Source organism: Folsomia candida, unplaced genomic scaffold (genome assembly GCF_002217175.1).
Source record: "Folsomia candida strain VU population unplaced genomic scaffold, ASM221717v1 Fcan01_Sc001, whole genome shotgun sequence".
Lineage (NCBI taxonomy): Eukaryota > Metazoa > Arthropoda > Collembola > Entomobryomorpha > Isotomidae > Folsomia > Folsomia candida.
In genome coordinates this window covers 21,635,536-21,660,971 of record NW_019091193.1, presented here as the reverse complement: position 1 = coordinate 21,660,971, position 25,436 = coordinate 21,635,536, and the positions used below count along the sequence as shown (strand labels likewise).

General features: G+C 37.4%; 4 protein-coding genes across 4 annotated transcripts; 2 read left to right on the top strand and 2 right to left on the bottom strand.

Annotated features, from left to right (window-relative positions):
- Positions 1 to 984: 984 nt before the first annotated feature.
- LOC110844138 (pregnancy zone protein) lies at positions 985 to 14,636 on the top strand. Its single transcript, XM_022090274.2, has 40 exons — positions 985 to 2,885; positions 3,361 to 3,559; positions 3,638 to 3,664; positions 3,752 to 3,920; positions 4,209 to 4,279; positions 4,345 to 4,396; positions 4,476 to 4,584; positions 5,980 to 6,202; positions 6,277 to 6,400; positions 6,474 to 6,571; positions 6,649 to 6,971; positions 7,031 to 7,289; positions 7,374 to 7,463; positions 7,529 to 7,824; positions 7,909 to 8,069; positions 8,188 to 8,292; positions 8,575 to 8,636; positions 8,788 to 8,955; positions 9,125 to 9,361; positions 9,448 to 9,579; positions 9,659 to 9,827; positions 9,889 to 9,951; positions 10,042 to 10,073; positions 10,225 to 10,367; positions 10,427 to 10,643; positions 10,734 to 10,864; positions 11,262 to 11,395; positions 11,864 to 11,953; positions 12,219 to 12,307; positions 12,393 to 12,449; positions 12,639 to 12,660; positions 12,790 to 12,929; positions 13,036 to 13,105; positions 13,205 to 13,251; positions 13,340 to 13,419; positions 13,504 to 13,608; positions 13,732 to 13,801; positions 13,876 to 13,916; positions 13,985 to 14,049; positions 14,121 to 14,636. Exons 1-40 carry the CDS (start codon positions 2,407 to 2,409, stop codon positions 14,321 to 14,323), a joined length of 5,352 nt encoding a protein of 1,783 aa, XP_021945966.2. The 5' UTR covers positions 985 to 2,406; the 3' UTR covers positions 14,324 to 14,636.
- Positions 14,494 to 16,978, bottom strand: LOC110863620 (protein misato). The gene is made up of 6 exons (XM_022112968.2): positions 16,791 to 16,978; positions 16,118 to 16,636; positions 15,721 to 16,023; positions 15,302 to 15,630; positions 14,993 to 15,204; positions 14,494 to 14,913 (listed from the first exon to the last, which is right to left on the bottom strand). Exons 1-6 carry the CDS (start codon positions 16,851 to 16,853, stop codon positions 14,681 to 14,683), a joined length of 1,659 nt encoding a protein of 552 aa, XP_021968660.1. The 5' UTR covers positions 16,854 to 16,978; the 3' UTR covers positions 14,494 to 14,680.
- Positions 16,979 to 17,054: 76 nt separating this feature from the next.
- Positions 17,055 to 21,907, bottom strand: LOC110851455 (DDB1- and CUL4-associated factor 12). The gene is made up of 16 exons (XM_022099233.2): positions 21,766 to 21,907; positions 21,083 to 21,351; positions 20,893 to 20,986; positions 20,622 to 20,758; positions 20,393 to 20,533; positions 20,170 to 20,311; positions 19,983 to 20,003; positions 19,858 to 19,901; positions 19,695 to 19,769; positions 19,142 to 19,320; positions 18,354 to 18,409; positions 18,207 to 18,265; positions 18,109 to 18,134; positions 17,912 to 18,039; positions 17,688 to 17,837; positions 17,055 to 17,586 (listed from the first exon to the last, which is right to left on the bottom strand). The coding sequence occupies exons 2-16, from the start codon at positions 21,278 to 21,280 to the stop codon at positions 17,423 to 17,425; spliced, it is 1,614 nt and encodes a 537-aa protein (XP_021954925.1). The 5' UTR covers positions 21,281 to 21,351; positions 21,766 to 21,907; the 3' UTR covers positions 17,055 to 17,422.
- Positions 21,908 to 22,000: 93 nt separating this feature from the next.
- LOC110841809 (cyclin-dependent kinase 7) lies at positions 22,001 to 23,510 on the top strand. The gene is made up of 3 exons (XM_022087506.2): positions 22,001 to 22,200; positions 22,289 to 22,348; positions 22,428 to 23,510. The coding sequence occupies exons 1-3, from the start codon at positions 22,132 to 22,134 to the stop codon at positions 23,334 to 23,336; spliced, it is 1,038 nt and encodes a 345-aa protein (XP_021943198.1). The 5' UTR covers positions 22,001 to 22,131; the 3' UTR covers positions 23,337 to 23,510.
- Positions 23,511 to 25,436: the final 1,926 nt, after the last annotated feature.

The window sequence follows — 25,436 nt, the reverse complement described above, 5'->3', positions numbered from 1 at the left end:
TTGTTGGAATACAAATGCTGCCAAAATCATTTATTTGTTCGCCTGCATAAAATTGTCTGGTGTATGCATCTATCTATGCACATAATGTGTAGACACTGGGTTTGGGTTGAACCTGCGAGTTCAAAAAATTACCAAAGTTCAACTCAGACAAGGGAAAGAGTCGACAATAATGCTTAACCGCATCGGCATCACCCAAATTAATGGAGACCACACTACATACACCATGAAACTCAGCAACAATGGATGTCATCCTGTCACTCGCTTTGTGTAACGAGCAACTATGCGACTCATTCTTTTTCGGCATATTATGTCCACTACATGGGCTTGTGCAGCTTATTATTTATTCTCTCATTCATTAAAATCATGGCGTTTGGCATGTTCATCGCCAAACAGGAGTGAATTGCAAAAAAATACATACAAATTCAATTATCTACATAAACATGTTCCCCTTGTAAACACATAACAAGTTGATTTTTCAGGAAAAAATACAATCTCGGGGCTACAAATCAATAACTATTTCGATGATTTTTTCTCGTACTTGGTGTGTGTGTGTAAAACAACTTGGAAATTCATGCTCATGAATTAATGAAAGTAGATCCGACAAAATTTAGATCTCGCCCCCTGTCAATCATTTTTTCTTATAAAATGAGAAAATCTCATGCCACGAGCATGGCTTTGGGTGGACATAAACAGTATGCTGAGGAAATACATCAGACAAGGAGTAATTATTTTTGGGATTCAACTCGTCCTCTGTATACATTCAGCATGTGCTGGGTTTCAATAACCATTACGTTTTTACTTTAACCTCCTCTGATTCACTTCAAAGCACTGCTTCTGTACATAAACTCCTGGCAGGTAAAGCAATACTGCATTAAACTTGGTTTTCATGGATAGAAGTTGTTGTAACACGCACGCAAACCGGCGACAGAGAGTTCTATCATCCATTGAGAAGAGTTCTCTGCTACTGCTTCACAGTTTACATAGATATTTACAACAAGAACGCAAAGCGGTCGTACGTCTGTGGGTACTGTAGCACTTTAATTTTGCTACAGTACTGCTACGGGTTTGGGGTAGTTTGTACTTTTTTCTGCAGTTGCAACCTGCAATTTCCAAAAGCGTAAAGTGATTCCTCTCATGAACACAATCCAGTTTACACAGTTCGTATTCCATAGTTCGCAGAAGGACAGGACCGGTACCGGTCAGAAAATCATCTCTCCTATCTGGTAGCACAATGTCTTAAGTCCTGTTTCGTCTAATTGGCTACGAGTTCAAAGAATTCAATTATTAGGCCATCTTCGAGTGCTTGTGTTTGTCGATACATATTTATCAATCGTCATTCATTACAACTGTGCAATACACGATCCTTCAAGCCAAATTCCTCACTGGAATGGGGCAAGATCAATAATTGTTACTTGCTACCAGAATCTTAGATTCTTATTGTGTAAAGTAACGTAAAGATTGAGAAACTTGGCAGTAATTTTTGCTTTGCATGTCTCCTTACTGCATGTCTCCTTGCTACTCCAGACAAGGCAACAAAAAATGCGATTGTCCTAACTCAACAAACCGGCCTGGACCCCAGCGAAAGAAGAAGATTCGTCCATCCAACCATTCCATGCATTGTCATGACTAAAGACTTTGCTGCCATGAGCTCACAACCTTGTTCATAACTCTCTGGCTGGACTACACTTGTTTCATTAACCTTTAAGAATTGTGCATATGATTAAGATGTGATTTTACTTGCAGTAAGAAAAGTGTGCAGACAATGGGAAGGGGGATCGAGAGAGTGTGGGATTATGACATACGAGATTTGACAGTCACTGTATTCAGACCACGCGATTTTATTGCATGCACGACAATAGATATACGAGTTGCGATTGTCTAGCACAAATTTTTTTGCCAGCCAGATATTCAAGTCTAAAAATGGCTCAAATCGTCTATTTTTAAACATTTTTTACTATAAATAAAATAATATACCTGTCGTGTGTTTATAAGTTGTTGTTGTGTCCCGTGTGAGATGAATTCTTAAAGTCTCATCATGCAGCGAAGACATTTTCATACAAGTAACGATAATAATCTAAACTGAGCCAACTGCTAATGAAACTTTTTTAGTGCTATTGACGCCGAAGGATGTGAGTAAAATGGAAATGAATCGATATCTGGAAATTGACTAGAATCGATCCGAGTTCTGCGTTTAGCTTTTATGAACACGAATAGGCAAGCATGCACCATGTTAAAATATACGTATACTTCTAAACAATGCAAGACTAATGTATAGTCCTGTTGCGAATGTATAAAATACATGTATGAACAAGAGAAAGTGAGTATGGATTAATCGCAAAGTATGTCGGTGTTAAATAATTGGAGCGCATTTTTAGTAAAACAGAGATTGAACTTGAAACTCTGAAAATGTTACCGGAACTACTTTTCTACTTGCCAAAACTGCACTATTATGAATCGACTTGTGTTTTATCATGCCAAAGGAGAATACAATGTTGTAAATTTAAAATAAGTTGTAGTGAATTTGTGATGAAATGTGTGTTGTTATTTTTGTATCTGAATGTGATACAAGTTCGGGCACAAGATGCGATCCGATTTACTACCACTCCTTCATCCATCGGTATTAGTGGGGCTGACGAGGAAAATATACTAGACAGCGACACATTTGGTGATTTTAAAAGTGTGAGAAACAAGGACTTTTTCAATTATTTGGATCAAACAAAGGATAGAAACAATGGAATCAATGATCCCAGATATGCGAATGAAAGTGGGATTAGATTGGATGAGTTTCTGCAGCAAGTGGTCGAGAAGGACAACGTCACACATTATCAGAGATTGGAGCTGTTTGGCCCAAAACTCTGGTCAAATCACACAATTCATAATCCTTTGTAAGTTGCATAATCCAGATTTTCAATGATTTTTTTAAAAACATTTTTTGAATATTTCCAAGTTCTTATTCATACATGAATGCTAATAAATAGTTTGCATCAAGACATAATCCTTTCAAACTTGAACTCACCTGAAAATTAGTGTTTCTTTTGGTGCAAGTTCGCATCATTGTTATCCGTAAAATTACATCTGACTAAAGCCCAAAACCGGCTTGCTTAGTGATTTAGTGATGGATGGTTGGATAGTCCTACTTCTGTTGTATAAGTTTAATACTTACAAGATTTTTCTTTCGGCAAGATCACAGAATTATAATTAAGCATCCATAAATTGAGTTTCGTGCTATAAATTTTAACGATGTAGTAAATCTTTGACAGGATAAAAGTTGACAATTAGCAATACGAATCACAATTCCACATTGCCAACAGAAATACAAACACGTAAAAAAGCTTTGCTCATTAAACTTTGATTACATAGAGGATTTATAGTGATTGCACCCTCCATCATTCAACCAGCCTCCATTTACTCGGCCGTGGTGTGGGTATCGAGTATCGAAGACAGCCCAAGATTGGGAAATTTGCTTGACGATAAGACCATTTCGAGAGGGGTCCATTTTCGACTGGCCCTTTTTAAAAATGGGGCCGATATTCAAGCATCGACTATTCACATTCAGCCGGTAGGTTCTGTGTAGACACGTGGTCGGTCATGGGAAAAATCCGCAAGCTCTATAATTTGAGGGGTTTATTGGTTTCAGGGGACTTCGGATGTTCTCAAAATTCAAGTAATTCATCGAGTGTAAAAATAGTAGCTTCCAATTAAATTGTATTATACATATGTGAGTAATGATAATGTGATTAAATTATGAAAGGTGCCAACTCAACTGCCTCGAGGAGAGTATAAAATTCGTATCGAAGGAGACGTCGGAGAAGGTCGTGGGGGTTCAATATTTGCATCCGAAACTCGTCTCAAGTTTTCAGAAAAGTTTCTGTCCATCCTGATCCAAACTAATCGACACATTTATAATGGTGGTCAGAAAAGTGAGTTGATGATACTTACGTACTTAATTCTTACAATATATGCACAGGTTAAAGTCTGGTCGAGTTGTTTAAGTTTGCAACTGTCAACACTAATACATGTTCTACCGATTACGTGAGCTGAGTCAGTTTTAATGATTCGATTTCTGACTGTTGTGGGTTTTGTTCAATTTTTTGTAGTTTGTTTTCTGGGAAATTATTTTATGTTATGTATTTTATGCACATATGAATTATTTTATTTGTTGCATACGTATAAATATTTAACTCGGGACTTTGACATTTCGTTTGCAGTTTTATTCCGTGTCATCTCCCTTCGTAGAAATATGATTCCATATGACGACCCGATCGATGTGTATATTTTGGTGAGCTGATTAATAGAAAAACCTAGCATAAAGTATTTACTGACATAACATCATATCTGAGACAGGATCCAAGAGGTTTCATTATGCGAAGATGGCCTTCGGTCCCATCATATTTAGGTATAAATGACTATGTGCATACGTAGATCTACACATTGTTAGGAGACACACAGCAAACCCTTGATTGCGTTTTTTTCAGGTGTGATCGACTTGGAGTACGAATTGCCAACTTTCACTTCGCTCGGTCACTGGACAATCCGTGTCGTAGCTGCGTCTCAAGTTCAGGAGAAACGAATACTTTTGGAGAGGTAAGCAAGTTTAAGAGTACAAAACCTTTCTGGTCTTGACCATCCTTGGACCTGTCAGAAACTAAGGATAAGAAAGCTCTGGCACGAGTAGAAGAGACTTTGCATGTACTGTCTTTCGTATCGAATCAAAGCCAAACACTCTTAGAAATCTTTACTTGATTCCGTGTAAAATATACCTTTATTTGGGGTAAAAATCGCACGCATGCTATACAAAGTTACACAGACAATTTTGGAGAAGGGTAACCAGTTTTACTTTATTTCAAGTGCATTCCCTTGCTAGGGGATGCCCAAAATCAAGTAAACTCGACAAACTTAGATTATAGTGTTTGAGGCGTTTACTTCGTATCAAGTGCCATGTTACTTCATATTAAGTTAGTGGCAAGTTCCCTATACTACGAATATAGTATGAGATACCTTTAAATAAAGTAAAATTCATACACATTTGGGTTCCATAACTTCCTTTATTTAAAGTGAACAAATAGATTTTAAACTTTAAACTCACAAAATTAAATAAATTATCAATAGGTATTTGTCCGATTATTGAGTTCGCAAATAGAGGAACTTGTGAAAAATTCCTGTTTCCAGCCACTCCATGAGGAATAAAGGTCCAATGATTGACATACGGCGGCGTTTTATCGGTCATACAAAAAATTAATCCGTGCATTATTAGACAGCATAGATTATACCTCAAATAATTAGTTATTTTGCAACTTACCTTGTTAACACCTATTTTTCACAACTAATTAATATTAATTTGCACTAAATATTTCTTTTGACACGGACCAATTTAATTAATTGTTGCCGAGTGAGACCCGCTCGCCAAACAATGCACGATTGACTTGCCAACTGACGCCCGCTTTTTAAGACAGGCGCTTTAGCCAATACTTGCTATTTAGTAAAGCGTACTAAATATATGGCATGCCTTACTTGGCACAGGGTAGTAAAGCTAGAAAAAGTACTATTTTTGGGGTATGAGATGTGCTTACTTAAGACAAAGTGTAAATTTGTGATTACTAGTTTTTGAGTTACTGCTTTTACTCTAAATAAGCCATTGCCAACTTTTTTTAGTATGACTTGAAACATTACTTCGGGTTCCTCGCAAAGATTTTCTAAGTGTGAAGGACGCCGTCTGAATAAAAGCTTTGTCGGAAATAGTCTAATTGTAGGTTATCATACTAATCCTAAGGGATATGCATGGCAAAGAATGAGAAAACTGACTGTGCCATTCGATTATTTATCATGTTCAGTTAGCTCTGTATTTATTAATGAAAATTTAATCAATTTAAGTATCTTTTTTCCCCTTCTTTTTCTGAAACTTCTCTTCGAGATATTTCGTGGCAACCCCTGGATTCCTAGAGGTGAAGAAATGCATTGTAATTGAAATACTTTTTACAGGTACTTTCCTTCCCAACACGAAGTTTATGTTTCAATGCCGCCCTTTATCCTGTCCACGGAAGAAGATTTGGTTGTGGAAGTGTCGTCATTTTATGGGACAGAGAAAAGCGTGCGAGGAAATGCAACTGTGAGGCTGTACGTCACCCAATGGGGTCATCAGTATGTTGACCGGGCACCCTCCCAACAAAAGTACACTCTTTTCGACACTCAATCGGTGTTCCTGGTCCGTATAATTACGTAGTCTTGGTAGTCAGTGGTGGAGGACATTTGTAAAAACTTCACTTTGGGTTGGTTTAGCTGGGGACGCAAGAGCTTAGGTGGCCAATGTCAGTAATTTATGATGCCATTGGAACCTCGTCAAATGTGGGAATTCGGGTAGAGGCTGAAGTCACTGAATTCTTTTTGGATGAAACTCGTTTTGGTATGAAAAAAGAAACACTAAACAATGAGCTTCATAATTTGTGACAACGAAACTGCTTATTCGGATTGCGCAGGATATGCCGAAAGTAGAATTATAAAGGAAACAATAAGACTGAAATTCTTAGAGACTGCCCCAAAAGTCTTTAAACCAGGGATGCCTTTTCGCACAATCGTTAGTGATTTAAAATTATTTATATTACAATTTCATCTTGATTGCTATTATTAACGGTGTTATGTTATCACTAAAAGCTGGCAGTCGGTTACGAAGATTTGGAACGCATTCCTCGAGACATCCTTGAGTCATCTACACTTCGCATAACGCCGCAGGCTTTTGTCAGCAGTGGATCTCGTGTTGATCTTGAACCTATCGAGATAAATTCCAGAGAAAAGTTTCACAATTTTTTCCAAGATCGTGGTAGAGACCGGGACAGAGAGATTTACACCCATGTGCGAAACCACGTTGTGAGGGAGGGAGACGAGGAGGAGGAGGAGGACCCGTACACCTTCCAGTCCGATTGGACCGACAAAGAAAGGAAAACATTCTCCTTGCAGAATTTCATCACGAAGAGAAGGTAATAAATAAACACGAATAAACTAATTAATAAGAAGCAATAAAACGCTGGATTTACAGGGACAAGCGCTATTTTGATGAAGGGATTGTCGAAGTAAATCTCATTGTTCCAAAGAAAGCGACTCGGGTTGTGATCAGGGCAGAATATTCAGACGACAAGGGTTCACGCACAGTCGCAGAGCTGGTGGCAGTGCCGGCGTTCTCACCGGGAGGAAAATATGTCAGCGTGTCACTGCGGACAGGAGACCCGGTGGCAGTTTCACATTTTGTAGTTTTGCAATTCCAAGCAAATTTCAAACCTCAACATTTTCATTACGTGGTATGCACAAGATGTTATGATACGGATCTATATGACTGATAGGGGTATTCTGAGATTCGATTAATTTTATATGGGCAAAAACAGGTCGTGGCCAAAGGTCTCATCTTAACGCATAGCACTGAGTTTCTTAAAAACTCTTGGTCCCTTCCGCGTAGTTTCACAGTGGCCGTTTCCGTAAGCGTATATGGCCATCAAATTAAATATAATTGTGCTACAATATAATTTGCGCATTTATTTAGCCGGAAATGGTGCCTGGTTTCCACGTGTTTGTCTACGTGGGATTGAGAACAGGAGAAGTCGTATCGGACAGTGTTTTTGTCCCCGTGGACAATTTTCAAAGACATAAACTGTCGCTGGTCGTAAATGGTGCGAAAGACAGGTCCAAGGACACAGTGGAATTGCAACTTTACGCAGACCCTGCCGCTTATTTTGGAGTTTCTGCACAAAGGAACGCACGCCACTTGATGCAGGCTGGGAATGAACTAAGTCATTCATATGTTTTTCAAACGCTGCATTCCTTAGAGCCACACAACAGGTAATATTACTAAGATAAGTCTGGGTTGATGACAAAATAGAGACGGTGATCCTAGTCCACGTAGCTATACATGCATATCTGCAGGACGTTGCTAAAATGGGTTTGGCGTGACCGGAGTGGAGAAAAGTCTGATCAACTCAAGTACTTTCCTTGCATGACATACGCCATCGACACTTATCGGAGTCTACAGCATACGAGTCTTATTCTTTTCTCGGATGGTTTCATATCGACATCTCCTTTCCATCGTAAGTGCTTCTGTGTTTTGACACGTAACAAGTGCGGCCCGAGGCAAAATGAGACAAAACCCCGAAACAAAAAATACGCATGCACACAAATACATTTATTCTGGCGATGAATTTTCAGAAGTTGAGTGTCCAGAGGAAGAATGCATAACTGGCGGATGTTACCTTCGTCGACAAGCATGTGACGGTAGAACGGATTGTGGCGACGGGACCGATGAGCTCAATTGTAAGTCTACAAATAATCATGATTGTACAGACGATGAAATTTTATTGAATTGACATGTGCACTGCAGCAGCAAATCTAATTGTCACTCAATTATTTACTTCCTCCCTCAATTCCATTCTTAAATTAGGAATGATTAACTAAACCACAGAATGAATGTAGCAAATTACTACATATGTACGTTCATAGTGGATGCATTGTTAAATCAAGGGAAATACTTTGTTTGCTGGAATTGTGTAATATAATAATAATGAAATGGATGAATTTTACCCATTGTATGAACAGGTGACTTTCAGAATGATGAGGATATCGTCAATTTCAGAGTCAACAGGGCCAACAGATTTGGGGTGAGTGTACTAAAAAACATACTGGGCGATAGGCTCAGTTTCGTATAGTTTAATGAAGAACTTCTTTATTTTTTAAATAAAATTCAACTTTAAACAATTGGGTCTCAGATATAGAAGAACGTCAAGAATAAAATGTCATTCTTGTTCCTAGGACTTTTTCGATGCTGGAAATGAATGGCCTTGGGTTCACGAAGCAATTGCGCACAGCGGAGACAAAATATTTATGCTGCAAACACCGGAAACAACAGATACCTGGTATTTCAATGCTTTTGCAATCAGCAAGAAAAGTGGATTTGCTTTGTTGGACCAACCAATACAGGTATTAAGTACATTTGATCCAACTTAATCGTACATCCTGTTATTAGAGAGATCATTTCCGAGAGACAATCACCAAAAATCTCATTTTCCCCTCACACATTTCTCCTTCACATTACGCTAAATATTATTATGCTAAATACTTCTTATGTATTTTTGCAAATTTTCACCAGTACGGAACAGATAGACCTTTTATGATGGTAGTCGATTATGCTTCGTCGGTTCGTCGTGGGGAGCAGGTCGGAATTATCGCCATGTTGTACAACAAGCTTCCCAGAGAAATTCTAGTCCTGGTCACGGTTGCGGGATCGGATGATCATGTCTTCGTCCATGCTGGAAAGCACGGACAGCTCGAGTTTGATAAAGATCATCCCCAATTCTCTGGAGGGGATCACCAACAACTTATCTGGGTGGGTATTAAAGACACTAATTTTCCACAGTTCACTTCTTACGGCATTATATTAGGACATTATTAGTATTATTCTGGATACTTCAGATGGCTCCTGAATCTGAGCAAGAGCTGAGAGTACCGATAAAGCCGCTTGTTGACCAGGGCACAATAACGGTTACAATTACGGCGACTACTCAAATTAGAAGTGATACTGAAACTTGCGAGATTGAAATTTTGGTGAATAACTTGAAAAAAATGTCTGCAGTTGATTCGACATATAATTAATATTTTATTGTTTTTATGGGGTGCGTGTCAGCCTGAGGGAGGTGGTGTTGGGAAGCACACATCCCTTCTTCTGGATATGAGAAATCGTGCCATTGTTTTAAAATATTTTAATATCTTCGTGGAAGAAGTTCCGTGGGTGCCATATGAAACTAAAAGAAAATATGTGTACGGCAGTCCCTCCGCTCATGTTCTAATCTCAGGTGTGCACACTAGATTACATTACCAACAAATTAGTACTAATTTTCTAAGGAAAAAATTTAGGAGATATCATCGGTCCATTGCCAAATTCTCTGCCTTGCACAATGTCCAATCTCATGGGAAAAGGTACGTGAAATTCTTTCGTATGTTTTATAAAGCATGAGCAATATATTAATTTCTATGCATTTTATTTTTCATCCCTGTCTCATGGAAAAGATGGGAAGGGAACGGCTGACCGATTGTTTGAGGTTAGCAAAATTTGTAAGAGATTATCTTCCCCCCACACCTATGCAAATTAAACTAATCATGTAGTTAGAATCTGAATGTGTGCAATATTATTTCTTGCCATGTGACAATGATATAAGGCGTCTTTGGTCTTTTTGATTTAATTTCCTACAGCTTTCAGCCAACATTTGGGCCTTGCATTATCTCCGACTGACGAACCAACTCACGACGTCGATCTCTCGCCCAGTCTTTACTCATATGAACAAACTCTTTGCTTGGATCATGAAACGATTCAGTTTGCCTGGATTCTTTAAAATGTGAAAAACTAAGCTTTAATAATTTAAACACTATCTTTATCCAAGTTAATTTTCGGTAGGTGGAACATTTCTCGACCATCCGTGTGGCTGAGTTCTTGGGCTTTGCAAATATTCCAGCATGGTTCCTTCCAAGACTGGGAAAATGAGTTTTTTGTGGAAGGCCCAATTTTTGCTAGAGTGATTCAATGGATTCTAAAGTATCAGAATTTGGATGGCAGCTTTTCAGAGACTGAACACTATGAGATGTTCCCAGTTAACAAGAAGATGGGTTACATGGTGAGTTCGAGCGTTCTGTATAATTTCAGGATAAATATGTGTGCAATATACATATTTTTGCATTGTTCTCCACTTTTTTCTTCTTCATAGGGTAACATGGAAGGGGTGGGTGCAAATGTGACCCTCACGGCTCATTTGCTAATTACCCTGCAACTGGTGACACCCATTCTGGATGGGAATATTCGTGTTGAGTGTAATAATGCCAAACAAAATGCTCTCAGGTGTGTTTGCAGTTTTATTGTTTGTATAATTTAGATTTTCAGACAAATGCACTTTCCTTGTCTCAAATTTACTAACGACATCACTCACCTTTATGTACTTCGTTTCCACTACTCAAACTTGATGACTTGTATTCTTCAATATAAATTAGCTCCCAAATAAATCATATTTCAGTATGCAGATATGTATTTACAGGGGCGTATTTCGTATATAAATTACACAATTATTCTCAAGCTCTTAGCTGTCTGAGTGAAAAGGGAGAGACTGATGAACATATGTATACACATGTCATTGTCTTGTCAAATAATACTTTGTCTCAAGTGGCTAAATATATTTGGACGTATGACATTGATAATATACGTAAATAAAAAAATTTTGATGGTGATTTTGTCTTTGCAGATTTTTAGAACGAAGTTTATCAGACATCACGAATCCTTACCAGATTGCAATTACTGCCTATGCTCTCACCATTGCCGATAGCACTGAAAAAGAGTCTGCCTTCTCATTGCTACATTCTGTGAGGACGGAAGCAGGTAATTAAGCGAAAATAATTTATGTGCACCTACACAATCCCATCATATATTTATACGTGTAGTTTGAGTCGTCGAGAGGGTGGTGCTAGAATAATGACAATAATGACATGCTGCGGACGATTGGGGTGCGTTGAGGTTCAAAAACTAAACAATTACACTTGCTCATTATTGCAGCTGTCATAATAATCTATTCCCCCTCAGAATTCAGATGCATATTTATATACCCACCGCCAGACAATTACAATTACCACTATCAATACGTTCTGGTGTGTAATCGTAAAGCAGCAACAACCAAGTCCATAAATATGTCAAACGGGTGCCACAATGTTGGTTACAAGATAATTGAAAAAACATTTGCAGTTTGGAATAAATGAGTGTTTTTGAACGGTTTACGATTATGCATATGAGGGACAACAAAATTGATGAAATAATGTTTATTGAATTAATTAAAGTATTATACTATTGCAGGTGAATTTATCTACTTTTCTCCAGCGCCTGTTGTGACAAACGCAATTACATACGAGAATAACAGGCCATTTCTTGAACCTAAAAACAACGGTAAGGAAGAATGAGACTAGTGAGATGCACTTATGTATGTATTTGTGTAGGTGTGTAAGTGGAGGCAAAGTGATACTATGTATTTCAATACCACTGTCACATCAAATCTCGCTCAAAAAATTATACTTTCGAGATATATTTATGAATTGTGATTTGTGAAGCACAGAAGAATATATTACTATTTTTAATAATATTTTAATGACTGTCATATAAATACGTACTAAATAAGCATTTGAAATAAAACTTATGTCCATTATGTGCATAGAATTTTGGGACTCGGTCGCTGTGGAAGGGACGTCTTATGCTCTCTTGGTCTACCTCATCAGGGATGGAGTCTCCCCAATACCTGACAGAGTATTTACTTACGATTTTCAACACAAATACCAATTTTAAAAAATTGTGTAAGAACTCTTGATAGTTTTGATATCCTTATTTCCAGATTGTGGCTTGGTTAAATACGATGAGATTGACCGACGGGGTTTTTATTTCATCCGTGGTATGTACTATGATCTCCATGAAGAGATTCCTTATTATTTATTTACCAACATTACCATAAATTAATCACGTAGCTCAAATTATACTTGTTAATGAAGTGTCTTGACATCATCTTGAGATGTGATTTCCTTCTTTCAGTTGCCAGACTGAATTTTAAGTTTAATTTGGGATGTGGCTTGTATTTTTTCAGGATTCAGCAGTAGCATTTCAGGGTGAGTTTATAATAGCCGAAGTATATGTAATGCTTACATGCGTTGTAATGGTACATGGTTCTGAACGCATTACATATTTGACTTTTGAAATACAACTCCCTAATGGTAAAAATAACTATTGATTTCAAGCTCTGACAGAGTATGCTAATCGTGCCCGAATACGTGACATAACGGATGTATCAATAAAAATTGAGCTGTCAAGTCAAGGCGAAGACGCCGAACCGTTTGTCTTTCTCCCAGACTCAGCTTCCGCTTCTCAACAAGTCGACGTAAGTGCATGCTTACAACTGCTAATAAACAATCTACACACTTTTAAAGTGAGGCTTCTATGGAGGAGTGGGATCAGACAAAAAAACCATATATCATCTTTTGTAGGTCTCAAAAGTGTGGGGTCACGTTAACATTCAAGGAAGAGGAGCAGGCCAAGCAGTGGTTCAACTCGATGGTACTTAATTAGTACTCATTTAAATACTACGATGCATGTAAAGTTATTGATTGACTCGTTGCATCGCCTCTACTAAACGAAAGTTTTTGTTTCATTTAGTGGCGTTTGGCGTGGATTGGGAGGAATACAAGGACACGCCTCCCGTGGTAAATACATTCTGATCCCGTCACTGATTGCATACATTGTCAAATTACACATCATTATCATATACTTTCATTAAATATCTGATTACAGGACGCCTTCGAACTTAAAATTGTCGAATACTTCAGCGACAGAAGAAATAAGTCTGATCTTACAGTGGAGGCCTGCTTTAGGTTAGAAAACATTAAATTGTGCATTTTAATGTAGATATGAAAATATTTCCTTGTTGCAATGATTTTGGATTGTAAAATTTCTAGATGGATTCTTCTAGAGGAGTCCGAAGTGAGTGGGGGTGCGGTGTTGGAGGTGGAAATTCCGAGCGGGTATGGAATGATTCAATCGGATGCGGCGAGGTTGGTTAGGTCAGTGTAGCATGCAAATTTGTATCTGATTACCAGAATGATTATGTTGAAGTTGTGGTTGAGTATGATCAAGGTTCCCAAATGGTCATTATGATATTTATATTTTCTGGGATTATATTTCAGTTCCGGAATCCACCCCTTCCTCAAGGACGCCTGGACTGTGCCAGGAAAAACGAGCTGGTATTTCGAACGGGTAAACCTATTTATAGTTATATTTACGAGTGACAAGCGTTGGAGTTATTATTACACAGTTATAAATACTTGTAGGTTCCATCTTATGTGACATGTTTCAACCATACGGTCAAGAGGTAATTAATGCATAGTCGTGTTATAGCTAGAGTTTTGGGTTCAAATATTAATGCTCGTGTACATGTAGATGGTACCCAGTTGCCAATTTAACGAGACATCGTCAAGCCACCCTTTATGAGTCATATTCGCCAGGTGGGTATTATACATTTCACGTAAATAACTTTGGTATGTTACCATTTAATAAAATTTATCGTTTATTTTAGAGCGGTTTGTGAACACTTTGGTCAACGATACGACTCTGATGAATCTCGACATCTGCCAAGTATGTGGTTCATCGTCCTGTCCTTACTGCCCATTTTATAATAATGTTTCATTACTTAGGATAAATTATCTTGTGCTTTGTGGCTTAACTGTGTTTTCGATACTTAAAATTAGCATGCCTGCTGTGCATTCCGATTTGTATTAGCTATAAATTCGTACTTGTTATTAAGTTAGGTTTATAGGATATATAATAGATAAATAACCAGTAGTAATGAATATGACTCGAATAATATACACCGGTAAAGTCAGGGTGACAGCGAGTGACATTAAGAATTGTTCGAGTAAAAGTGATCTGTTTGTTCGCGTTAAACTAACTTCAGTATTACCATTACCTTTATTTTGCGCAGCAGGGGTAATAAAAATAAAACACATTTTGTTAGCTTTTATACTACAGTAATTAAAATGCCAGAATTTTAACTATACTAAATGTAACGCAATAAACCAAGTTGGACTTTCAAGCTATGTACTTACAAGCTCTTCACATGATAAATATTGGCAATAACTAGTCACCAAAATTAGCATTGTAAGTACTTCTAAGGGTTTGCAGATTATTCACAGACTCCATAAAATCGTCCACTTCCATTCCTAATTCATTGGCAGATGGTAAAGTTTGAGTAATTCTGTTTCTATTGTTTTTATGTCCGCCTGAAGGTACAACTTTGTTCAATAAATCCCCACATTTTGTGCTGTTCTGAGCTGAACTGATGGAACTGAAGGACCAACTGCTTACAACACCTGAATTTTGTTGAATGAAATTATTAGGTTGTCTACTCGCTTGTCCTTATCACAATTAAATAAATTATGATATTTATACCGTTGGAATATTGTTGACCAAATTTAAAAGTGTCTTTAGCAAATTCTTCCACTACTTTGGAGGGGAAAGGATGCTTTACTATAACAGGAATGTCACTACTTCGTACAATATTCACGGACTTTGAAAACGATTCCTTAGTGAATAAGTCTAAACATGATTGTGCATTGCTGATCTGCCTTTGGTATCCAATTAGCCCTTTCCGTTCGTCTTCACTGCAAAAACAAGTATAAAAGCTTACTTCAATTTAGTGTACCATATATTTAATCTTAAAAATCATTAGATAAAATTATACTCAATTGATCTACTCACAATAACACGGCAGTTTCAGGGATTCCTCTAGCAGAAAAAAAGTTGCCGTTTGAACTTTCAAAGTCTGGGCTAACTCCAGGCGTCAATCCCCGAACATAATCCATACCACTTGAATTTAATATGCTAAACAGTGACGACTTTTTACAATCTAAAGGGAATGGAAACGAGGTTGAAATAGTGGTCATTTTTCGACCCATAGCACTCAAGAAAGACGCCAGTTCCTGAAGAGATATCGAAGAGGTCGAGGACGGAATTGTTGAGAGGCACGGAGACAACAGTGTGTCTAATGCGACCGCTAATATTGCGCTAGACTCGTAAAACGACTCGGCCTGAAATAATGAAAAATAACGACAGAGTTTAAAATTTCATGTTTTAGCTCTACTCGAATAAAAAATTGGTTTGCATTTTTCTTAACATGCCTTAAAACTCAAATATGGTAATACTACTGGTACGATTCGTTGCGCACAGAAATCTTGACAGAGCCCTAAAGATGTAAATACTGTCGAGTAAGAGTTAAATGCATTATACAAAAGTGTTGAGTTTGTCATCCGAGTCCTGAAGGCCCGTCCAGCAGAAGCATCATCATGTACGTTGGTCAGCGTGGGGGGACAGAATCCTATACCTAGGCATACTTTCTTCTCATATTCATCCGATACGTGTTGAAGGAGTCCACCAGCAAGGCCACTGTAACCATTAAGTTGGTCCACAAAGATATTAAACCCCTGCACACAAAAATATACAAAAAGACGTCCTAATTACTAATTATTTTAATCTTGAGTTCTTGCAAAGTAGAAGTATCAAGTAAGAATTATTTACCTCTAGCCTATCACATTCTTCTGCAAACCTCCGAATTCCTTCCTCTACATCTACTTCTAACGATTTCCAAACCTCCATCCCTTGTCCGTACGAGTCCAATTGTCCGGTTTCAGGATTGTGTGAGAAATTAGGAAGGAGATGAATATTATTTGGGCTCAATTTCCACGTTGCAAAGTCACCCCATCGGGAATAATCAGTAGGGAGTGGGGAAGGGTTATCAAACACACTTTTTGCTGCTGCTGTGGATGGCTGTTCGTCTTCGTCAGATTCTTCCCCCATGAGTTCCACTTTCCCACCCCACAAGCTAATGTTCTGTTGATGTTTGGAGGCAGCAACAGTAGTTGGCTTACTACCACTACCTCGATTAAGTGCCACATTTTCTTTGGTGTCGATTACAAGTAATCGTGGACTGAAGCTGGGGGGTGACTGGGAGGAGGTACGGCCTACCTCTCGCCAAAGGCTCAGCGGTGTTGACAGAGCGGCGTCAGTAGACGACTCGTTGTGTTGTGTTTCAGGATTCTGAGAATACCAATTAAATAGGTTGTAAATATCCAAAATCGAGAAGAAAAAATCTTCAAAATACATGAAATACAACAAAATACATGAACCTGTATTATGAATTTTTAAATATTTTATTTATTCTATGCTAGGGAATTTAGGGGTTTAGCAATACTTGTAAGTTGAAGAAATGTGCGCCCACGAAGTTGGAATAATTTCCAGCTTGAATCGTTATCATGATGAACGGGAATACGCTGTGATATAGTAATTCAATAATGTGTTATATTATGTGTAAAATTGTAATTCACAATTTGTTAGTTAGATTTTATGAACAATAACACTTCCATGTGCACTTGGGGTTTTTCTCCCGGGTTTCAATTGCAATCGAGTCTACTCTCAGATCAGACGATGCATTATGATAATGATGACAAATTTGAGATCTAATTAATCAGTCAATTTATTTATCCCTAAATCATAGCATGTAATAAAGAGTGTCATGAAATCTAATTATCAAGATATAAACAGAATATTACATGTTCAGATTTACCGAATTTCGACTTATTCCGATTATTTAGATCGTTCAAGTACCAAGCTATTTTATGGGACAATGTTTGCGCTAGTTTAACTTTTTAGTGCGGTATCTGGTATTAGTTTAAAACATTAATTTACAAATATTAAATGAATCAAAATTTCATTTAAAAATATAACATACTTGGGCTAACAATTAAAGATCTTCTAAAACCGTCGTAAAATTCAAACATATTTGCAAGTCAAATAAATAAATATTTTTTGTCATTTTGTTGTCAGTCAGTGCCATAATCCTATATAATTTCCACACAAAGTAATTGGTAGAGGTCCACCAGCTGCGAAAATGCGAGTCCCACTCATGTCAACGCAGTGGGTGTAAATTGCGGGGGTGTATTTTTGTCTGTACACATCCATGATAATTTCTTCATCTGGATACGTCCAACCTATTATGAGTATAAATTGTTTTGAAATGCTATTTAGTTTTTCTAATATTATATGTATGTCGTCATATTAAACAAATGTATGTAATAATAAAATAAAATACCAGTGCTAGATTTGAGAGTGGCTGAACGTGCAGAATTAACATTTGACTCCAAGTATTTTCCAGCCCTGAGATCGTAGAACATGACTGTTCCTTGTCCAGTGCCGATGGATAAAAGGGAAGAGTAAAAATTAGTAGAACGAATTCCAAATCCTATTGTGTAAATTCATAAAAAATTAGTTTCCCCAAGAAATGATTAATATTTTATGAAGTTTGTTTTAGCTCACCTGAGTATTTTGAGAGAATTTTCTTCACACATTGAATTGTTCTGGCATCCATAAGAGAGGTGTGGGATTTACTTCCCACGGCATATAGTCCATAATCTTCATGCACAGCGAGACAAACATTCTCCATACTGAAACCAAAAGAATAATTGCACGTGTATTGAGTCTATACGTATTTAGTTAGAATTAAACTTTCTCACCTGAATGGGAGCTTCCTGGAAAATTTCTGTAAAACATTGAATTGAATGTATTTAGCGAGAAAAACACCTGAAACCTATTTGCTTCACGCAAAACTTACCTGTGTGAACTTTTCTGCTGACCAAATATGGATGTAGCCGTTGAGCGAAACACAAGCAACTGAAAACAAGTCGAATGAATTATATTCGAAACCACACAATGAAATAACCCTTGTCAGTATCATAAAAACGATAATATTTCTACGTACTTTCCTGTAGTTTGCGATTGAACACGATATCTCGGACTTTTTGTGCACTGCGACAGCTAAAATAATTAAATATATAACTAATAAACCGTTGCAAACGAAATGTAGCAAAGGGGTGAAAACACACGGAATTGTCTTTGTGACACACCCACAACGTCTTTCAGCACTTTCCCGTCATTGTCTCACATTACCCCACGTCTCATTTTGCCCCGCTTTGACACCCCACCCGCGTAGTTCAAACGTACACGACAATACCTTTCAATAGACACCCCACATGACAAAAGTCATTTTTCGACATTCGACACCTCCCACACGGTCATGGGGTCGTCGCACGTCGAAATGATGGCGATTTCTGAAATCCCCGCTAAAAAATACGTCTAAAACGGTGGCAACAAAAAATTCGACAATTTTCGACTTTGGCGTCGTCTACACGGTCACACGGTCATCGCACGTCGAAATGATGGCGATTTCTGAAATCCCCATCCAAAAATACGTCTAAAACGGTGGAAACGAAAAATTCGACACGTTTGACCGTTGGCGTCATCCCCGTGGCGCCGTGACCTTACGACCTACAACGCCCATCTTCGAACTCATCCCGTCCCCAAAAATTAGAAACACATTGGCGAAAACCGGATGTCGAAATTCGAATCCGTTCTAAAGTTATCGTGGATACGGACGGACGGACAGACGGACAAGACATTTCCATAAAGGGGTTTTCACCCCTTAATAATAATCTGATAATTATTGGTCACAACAGCATTAATAATCTGATAATTAAATATATAACTCACTCTTTGGTCGCAACAGCATTGATGTAAGAATAGGATGGAACCACTTCGTTTCTAGTGGAGAAAGAAGTTGATGCGGAGGAAGTGGCCGAATTTCTACGATGAATTGACGACGAGGAAGAAATTTTCTGCTCTGGGTAAGATGATGGGCTTTCTTCAGGAACACGCCACAGAGAAAGACTCTGAAATATTTAAATAAATTATTCTAATTTTTCCAATACATATGGCATAAGAAGAACCTATTACATTATCTACACCTTACAACGCTACGTTGCACAGTTAATGCATGAAAAATATAGGACAAGTTTGTAAATGAGAGAATTTGGCATATGGAAAACTGCACTAAAGATTGCGACTTTGGTACTAAAATTATGGGTTAATCTCGTCCACGACTTTGAACACGACTTTTACGAGCCGGTAGAAATTTCAATCGGCACAATACAGAATATTCAACAAGATGATGAACAAAAATCACGGAAATAACGTAATCATTCGAAAAACTCTACAGTTAAGTGACTTTACAGTACACACATAAACACATAAATAAATTACGTACAGTGTCACGTGATCCGGATACTAAAAACTCATCGTCCAGCCAAGATAATGCAAATACCCAGTCTTGATGAGCAACCTGAAATAAGATGTAATTCGAATAAACATTATGAATCGTGAAATAAATAAGTACTAATTTATTTTATTTAGCATGCGTATTTATTTACCTCGCCTACAGCTACAGGATCCAATGTTGGAAGTCGGTAAATTGCTAAAAATCAATTATAAGAACATGAAGCTTGTACTAACGACTTGATATACTATAATAGTAATAATGATAATATAATCTTACCAACGTCATTTGGATTTTTACCTTCACAAAAAAACAAAAAACAATTAAGTACAAAGAAACAAGTAGATTGGCTTATATGTACACATTATTATCATTAATCTCTCTACTGGCCATTAACAGAAATTACTTTTTAGGATACAGAGAATGTGTTGCTACATAAAGACACATTAGAGTATGTGTAACTTACCACCAGTAGCTAAGAGGGTCCGAGAAGGGTTAATTTGGATGGAATGTATTCCACACTGCGAATCTGGAGGAAGACTTCGAGGCGACGGAGCAAGCGATGGGATTTGGGTCATGTGCTTCGTTTGTACATCAAGTACCATAAGCTGTGTCATAAAAATTATTTTAAGATGCTGACTCATATTAATAATTGTTAGAAATTACTACATATGAATGTACCAACCAACCTTATTGCATTTAGTGCCAAATATAACCTGTCTGTCACTAAGCCACTGAGAACAGAACACTTTGTTTAGGTTTTCAACTTTTATTGGCTTTTCTTGAAGAATTTGATTGGTCAGAAGGTGGGACATGGCCATCAATCCACACTATAAAACAATAGAACCATAATACGTGCAAAATGTGATATAATAAATCTTAATACATGTAAACTATATATTTTTTAATATAACTAACCGGCATGTCTGACTGAGATTGAAATGTTTCGCCCATAACACGGGGTTGTAAACTTATCAGATTTTTGACGTTCCCCATTTGTCTTTCCATAACAAAGTCTGTCATATTGATTGAAATGTCTTTAAACAAGTTCGCCCCTGCAATTGAAATACATATAAATTAGCAAATTCTTGACAGTCAATGACAATGACAGTTGTATTCTATAGATTAATTGACTAATCATTTCATTACTATTGTCTAATTAATACACATTAAGTACTTTTATAAATACCTTTTGGCTCTCCATCAACTCCGACCATCTCATCCCCTTCCTCATTTTCGTTGTAGCAGAAAAACTCTTCGTATTTGTTTGACCCTTCTTGAAACTGAAACAAGCAAAATCAAACGACAAAGATAAGTAAATGTTGGGTGAATAAGACGTGACAAGTAATTTGCACAAATAAAATATGTCAAATCCAAACCTGTCTGGAAGTGTACAAGCGTTGATCTGCATATCCTAGACTTCCTTTCAGGCGTTTCAAGAGGGACCGTCGATGTGCTGGAGAACTTGCTGCAATCTTTGTTCCCACGATTCGACGTTTGCGAATCCCAGCCATCAGAAAGTCCCCGCAACGGTTCGCCCCATTCCCGTTTCCGGCGTTCCGTCGGTTGCCCTCCATAGATATTCAGTCTCAGAAATCACTGCACAGCCACCCCCACTCCTTTAATAGATTTGTTGTCGGTTGCTTGCCTGATAAAAAGGACAAATAAGTAGAACTGATAAAACTCACTATATGTTCAACCTTTATGACTTAAGAAATGTCGAACAAAAGATTAAAATAGTGTGTAGTGCAATGTCTAATTTAAAATCGTCGACTTGGCACTTGGCTAAAAATCAATATATATTTACTGATTTCCCTTTTAAAAAGAAAATATTGAAAAAGGTTCTTGGTGCAATTACACATGCTAGTAGCGAGAACAACTCTGAAAGTTATTTCGATTTGAATCTGGTCATTGAATCATCCCTTGATTCCTGATAAATATCTGTTTCCTATTCGTTCTTCCTGATTATTTTGATAAAGGGTCACAAGTCGTATAAATTAAATTTAAAGTATAAAATTACATGTGACACAACAATCACAACGAATAGGAAATAAAGACTTACCCACGGATTCAAAATTGAGCTTGAGAAGGTAATTGAATTGAATAGGACAGCAGCGAAGACTATCAACTTTATGTTGGCGATTTTGCACGGAAAGTGAGAGAAATGACGTGCTTGCAAGTTGTAAGTTGCATTCCTTCAAAACGTAAACCAACGAAAGTATTACGTTACACAGATGCAATGCAGATGAGCAAATGTTATTATTTTTGTTGGTTTCCCATTTCTGAGTCATGTGATCTCAGTCCGCGGACTTTGTACGTCGCCACTTCTGTTTAGCTGAGGAAAGCAAATAAATAAACCGCTGCTAATTTCATAAATTAATTTAATAAATTTTGCACATTTTACTCTTCTTATCGAGCGAATTGGGAAATGTCCGAAAACGGAGGACTGAAAAGTGACCGGCGTTATGAAAAAATTGAATTTTTAGGCGAAGGACAGGTAGGTTGAATTCCTGATTCTAAAGAGGTGTACAATTAAATAAAAGTATGTTGCTGATTAATTACTGATGACAAAAATTTGTTTACAGTTCGCTACTGTGTATAAAGCCAAAGATCTCGTGGAGAATAAGATCGTTGCAGTGAAAAAAGTAATTCTTGGTTTTTAAACTTTCTCTCATGTTTTAACAAGCACAAAATAATAGTTTACAATGCAATTATTCATTATAGATAAAAGTTGGTTCTAAAGCTGAATTCAACGATGGAGTTAATAGAACTGCTCTCAGAGAAATTAAACTCCAACAAGAATTACACCATCCTAATATTCTAGGATTATTGGATGTTTTCGGTTATAGATCAAATATCTCTCTCGTCTTTGACTTCATGGACATCGACCTTGAAGTAGTGATTAAAGAGTCGAAAATTGTTCTCACACCGGCGAATATAAAGGCATATTCAATTATGACTTTAAAAGGACTGGAATATCTACATTCTCATTTTATACTACATCGGGATTTGAAGCCAAATAATTTGTTAATAGATAGCAAAGGTGTTTTGAAAATTGGCGATTTTGGTCTAGCTCGTTATTACGGATCTCCAAACCGTCAATACACCCATCAAGTCGTGACGAGATGGTATAGAGCACCAGAGTTACTTTTTGGTTCACGTATGTATGGAGATGGTGTCGATATGTTTGCTGTTGGATGTATTATTGCTGAACTGCTCCTTCGCGTCCCTCTATTTCCTGGCGATTCTGATCTGGGCCAACTAACGAAAATATTTGATGTGCTGGGCACACCCACCGAATCCAACTGGGCTGGTCATCGGACCCTTCCAGACTTTTGTGAATTTAAGCCTTGTCCAGCAAGATCTTTGAGGGATATTTTCACTGCTGCTCCGGATGACATGATATCTCTGTTGGAGTCACTCCTAAGACTGAATCCCAATGAGAGATCAACTGCAACTCAGGCCTTGCAACATTCCTTCTTCAGTAATAAACCAGGACCTACACCGGGACATCTTCTTCCGTTGCCGTCAAATGTGAACAGGGCCGTTCCTGATGACAAACCTAGTCTCAAGAGAAAGTTGCTTGAAGCAACGGATACGACAGGACTATTAGTAAAGAAACTCGTCTTTTGAATGACTCCCTGAAATTAAAGATTTACCGATAGTTCGTTACATGTATAATCTGTAGGTACATGCACATATATGTTCACATGTAATTTTGATACTATGATGATTATTTATGGCTCTCCTTTCATGATTTATTACAAACCAATTAAAGATCTATGCACAATTGGAAATGTTAACGTACATGTATAGTTCAATTATAGCAAACACCTATTATAAGACACCTTCATACATCATCCATTTTTGTATATTGAAACCCCGTTTCGTTTTATGTACGTGAAGAAAATATCTGCATCTCATTCTGTGGGACAAAATTATCAAAATGGACGCATCTATTCCTGTCTGTTTCCACATCATAATTCTCTGTCAAGCACACCGTCACTACATTACGTAGTCTACATATACATATACATACATAGACTTGGCAGAATTCTTACTCTTTCCGACTCGTTACAGTCGCCTTAATACTAAAATATTTTTTTCCAAATACAACTTTCTTTGGTATGGTTAACTGAGTATTATGTTAAGAAAAATTGCCTTATACTTTTCCACATAGGACGACCTCATAAGACGTGAGGAAGAGGAAAGTTGAAATTAAGGTTGTTGGTGACACGACACACATAATAAAGTTGGCAGTTTGGTGTTTTCTGCGAGTGATTGATTGATTTGTAGATGGAGAAGGATGATAGAATTGAAGAGGGTGAGGAAGAATGAAAAATAGGTCCAAGTATAATTTCTGTACTGTATGTACTTACATACGTACATATATCGACTTTCACTCACGCCATCCAACACCTCTTGACATTTTAGCACCCAACAGCAATAAACTAGCATTGATACGATAAGTTGTTAAATAAGCTCATTTAATTTCGAATTGATTCTGCTGTAACTTGAAGATAAGCGCATGCATGTAAACGATGATGACATTTTTACATTGGCCATTTTCTGAAAAAAATTAAGTAAAAATAAATAAAGTACATTAAGTCTGCACGTTTCATAATCTATAATTAAATTTTTTATGTTGTGCTTTCTCTTCTCATGATGACAAAGACAAGGCTATATATTATATGGTGTACATATACATAAAACATGCTTCACTACATCGGCGTCCAGCAGTCAGTTGGATTAGATTTTGGGACACTGGATAAACAACAAGGTCCCAAACAAGGGAGAAAAATACCCTTCAATTTGATTCGATTCTTAATTTTGTTTCACTGTTGTACTTGGTTGGCTGGCTATTGGGTGCATTGCAGTCGAGAGTCGAAAGATAGATTTACTGTACTTTGTTGGAAGATGGATGAGATGCATTCCCCGATAATTCAGAGAATGACTTTTCTTTGCTGGAATTGGAATTTTTACGAGTGGATGAGAACAAGAAGTTTATTTATTTAAGGAAATTATTATTATTTCGCTCTAAAAACCCTGCAATTGCAATACTTTGGATTTCTGCTTTTCTTGGGGATTGAAAGACCAAGGCGCCTGCCTGATCTTAAGCTAAATTTATTTTGCATTTTGTTTTTATAAAGCGTTAAACAACAATAGGATTTAAATCTAACTAACGAACTTGGCATACTTATAGGCAATATGCATTTGTTAAATTTGGTGGAAGGCAGGTCTTAAAAATTGGAGGTTTCTCCTAGTCAGACCAGATCTGATCATTTTTGACTATCATTTATATACAATGCGAAATAATAAGTACATATACCATCAAGTTGTTACCAGATCGGTAGAAAGCGTTCTTGTGCCATTTATAAAGATTTACTAAAGAGAAAGCCTTTCGAGCAGAGTGCGGAGTATTTTATGCCGGTGGTGGTCGGATACTTTCTTTTTTGACTGGTTAACTCCGTTTATCTCTTTTCGACCTGGATTTGGGTTTAAAAGTTTAAGGTTTTGCTGGGTTCCGTCTCTTGACTCAATTCTGGGTTTCCGTTTGCTGGTGGAGGGATGTGAATGGAAATTGTTTATGTGGTGGGTAAGCCCGGCCCATATATTTTCTACCAGGGAAAGCGAGGAGGATAAATTATAGGAGGAATTGAGTTATCTGTGTATGTTATTACCTTAAGTGACTATTTATGTTGACGTCCGCCCTTTTCCGCTTCTTTCTTTGTC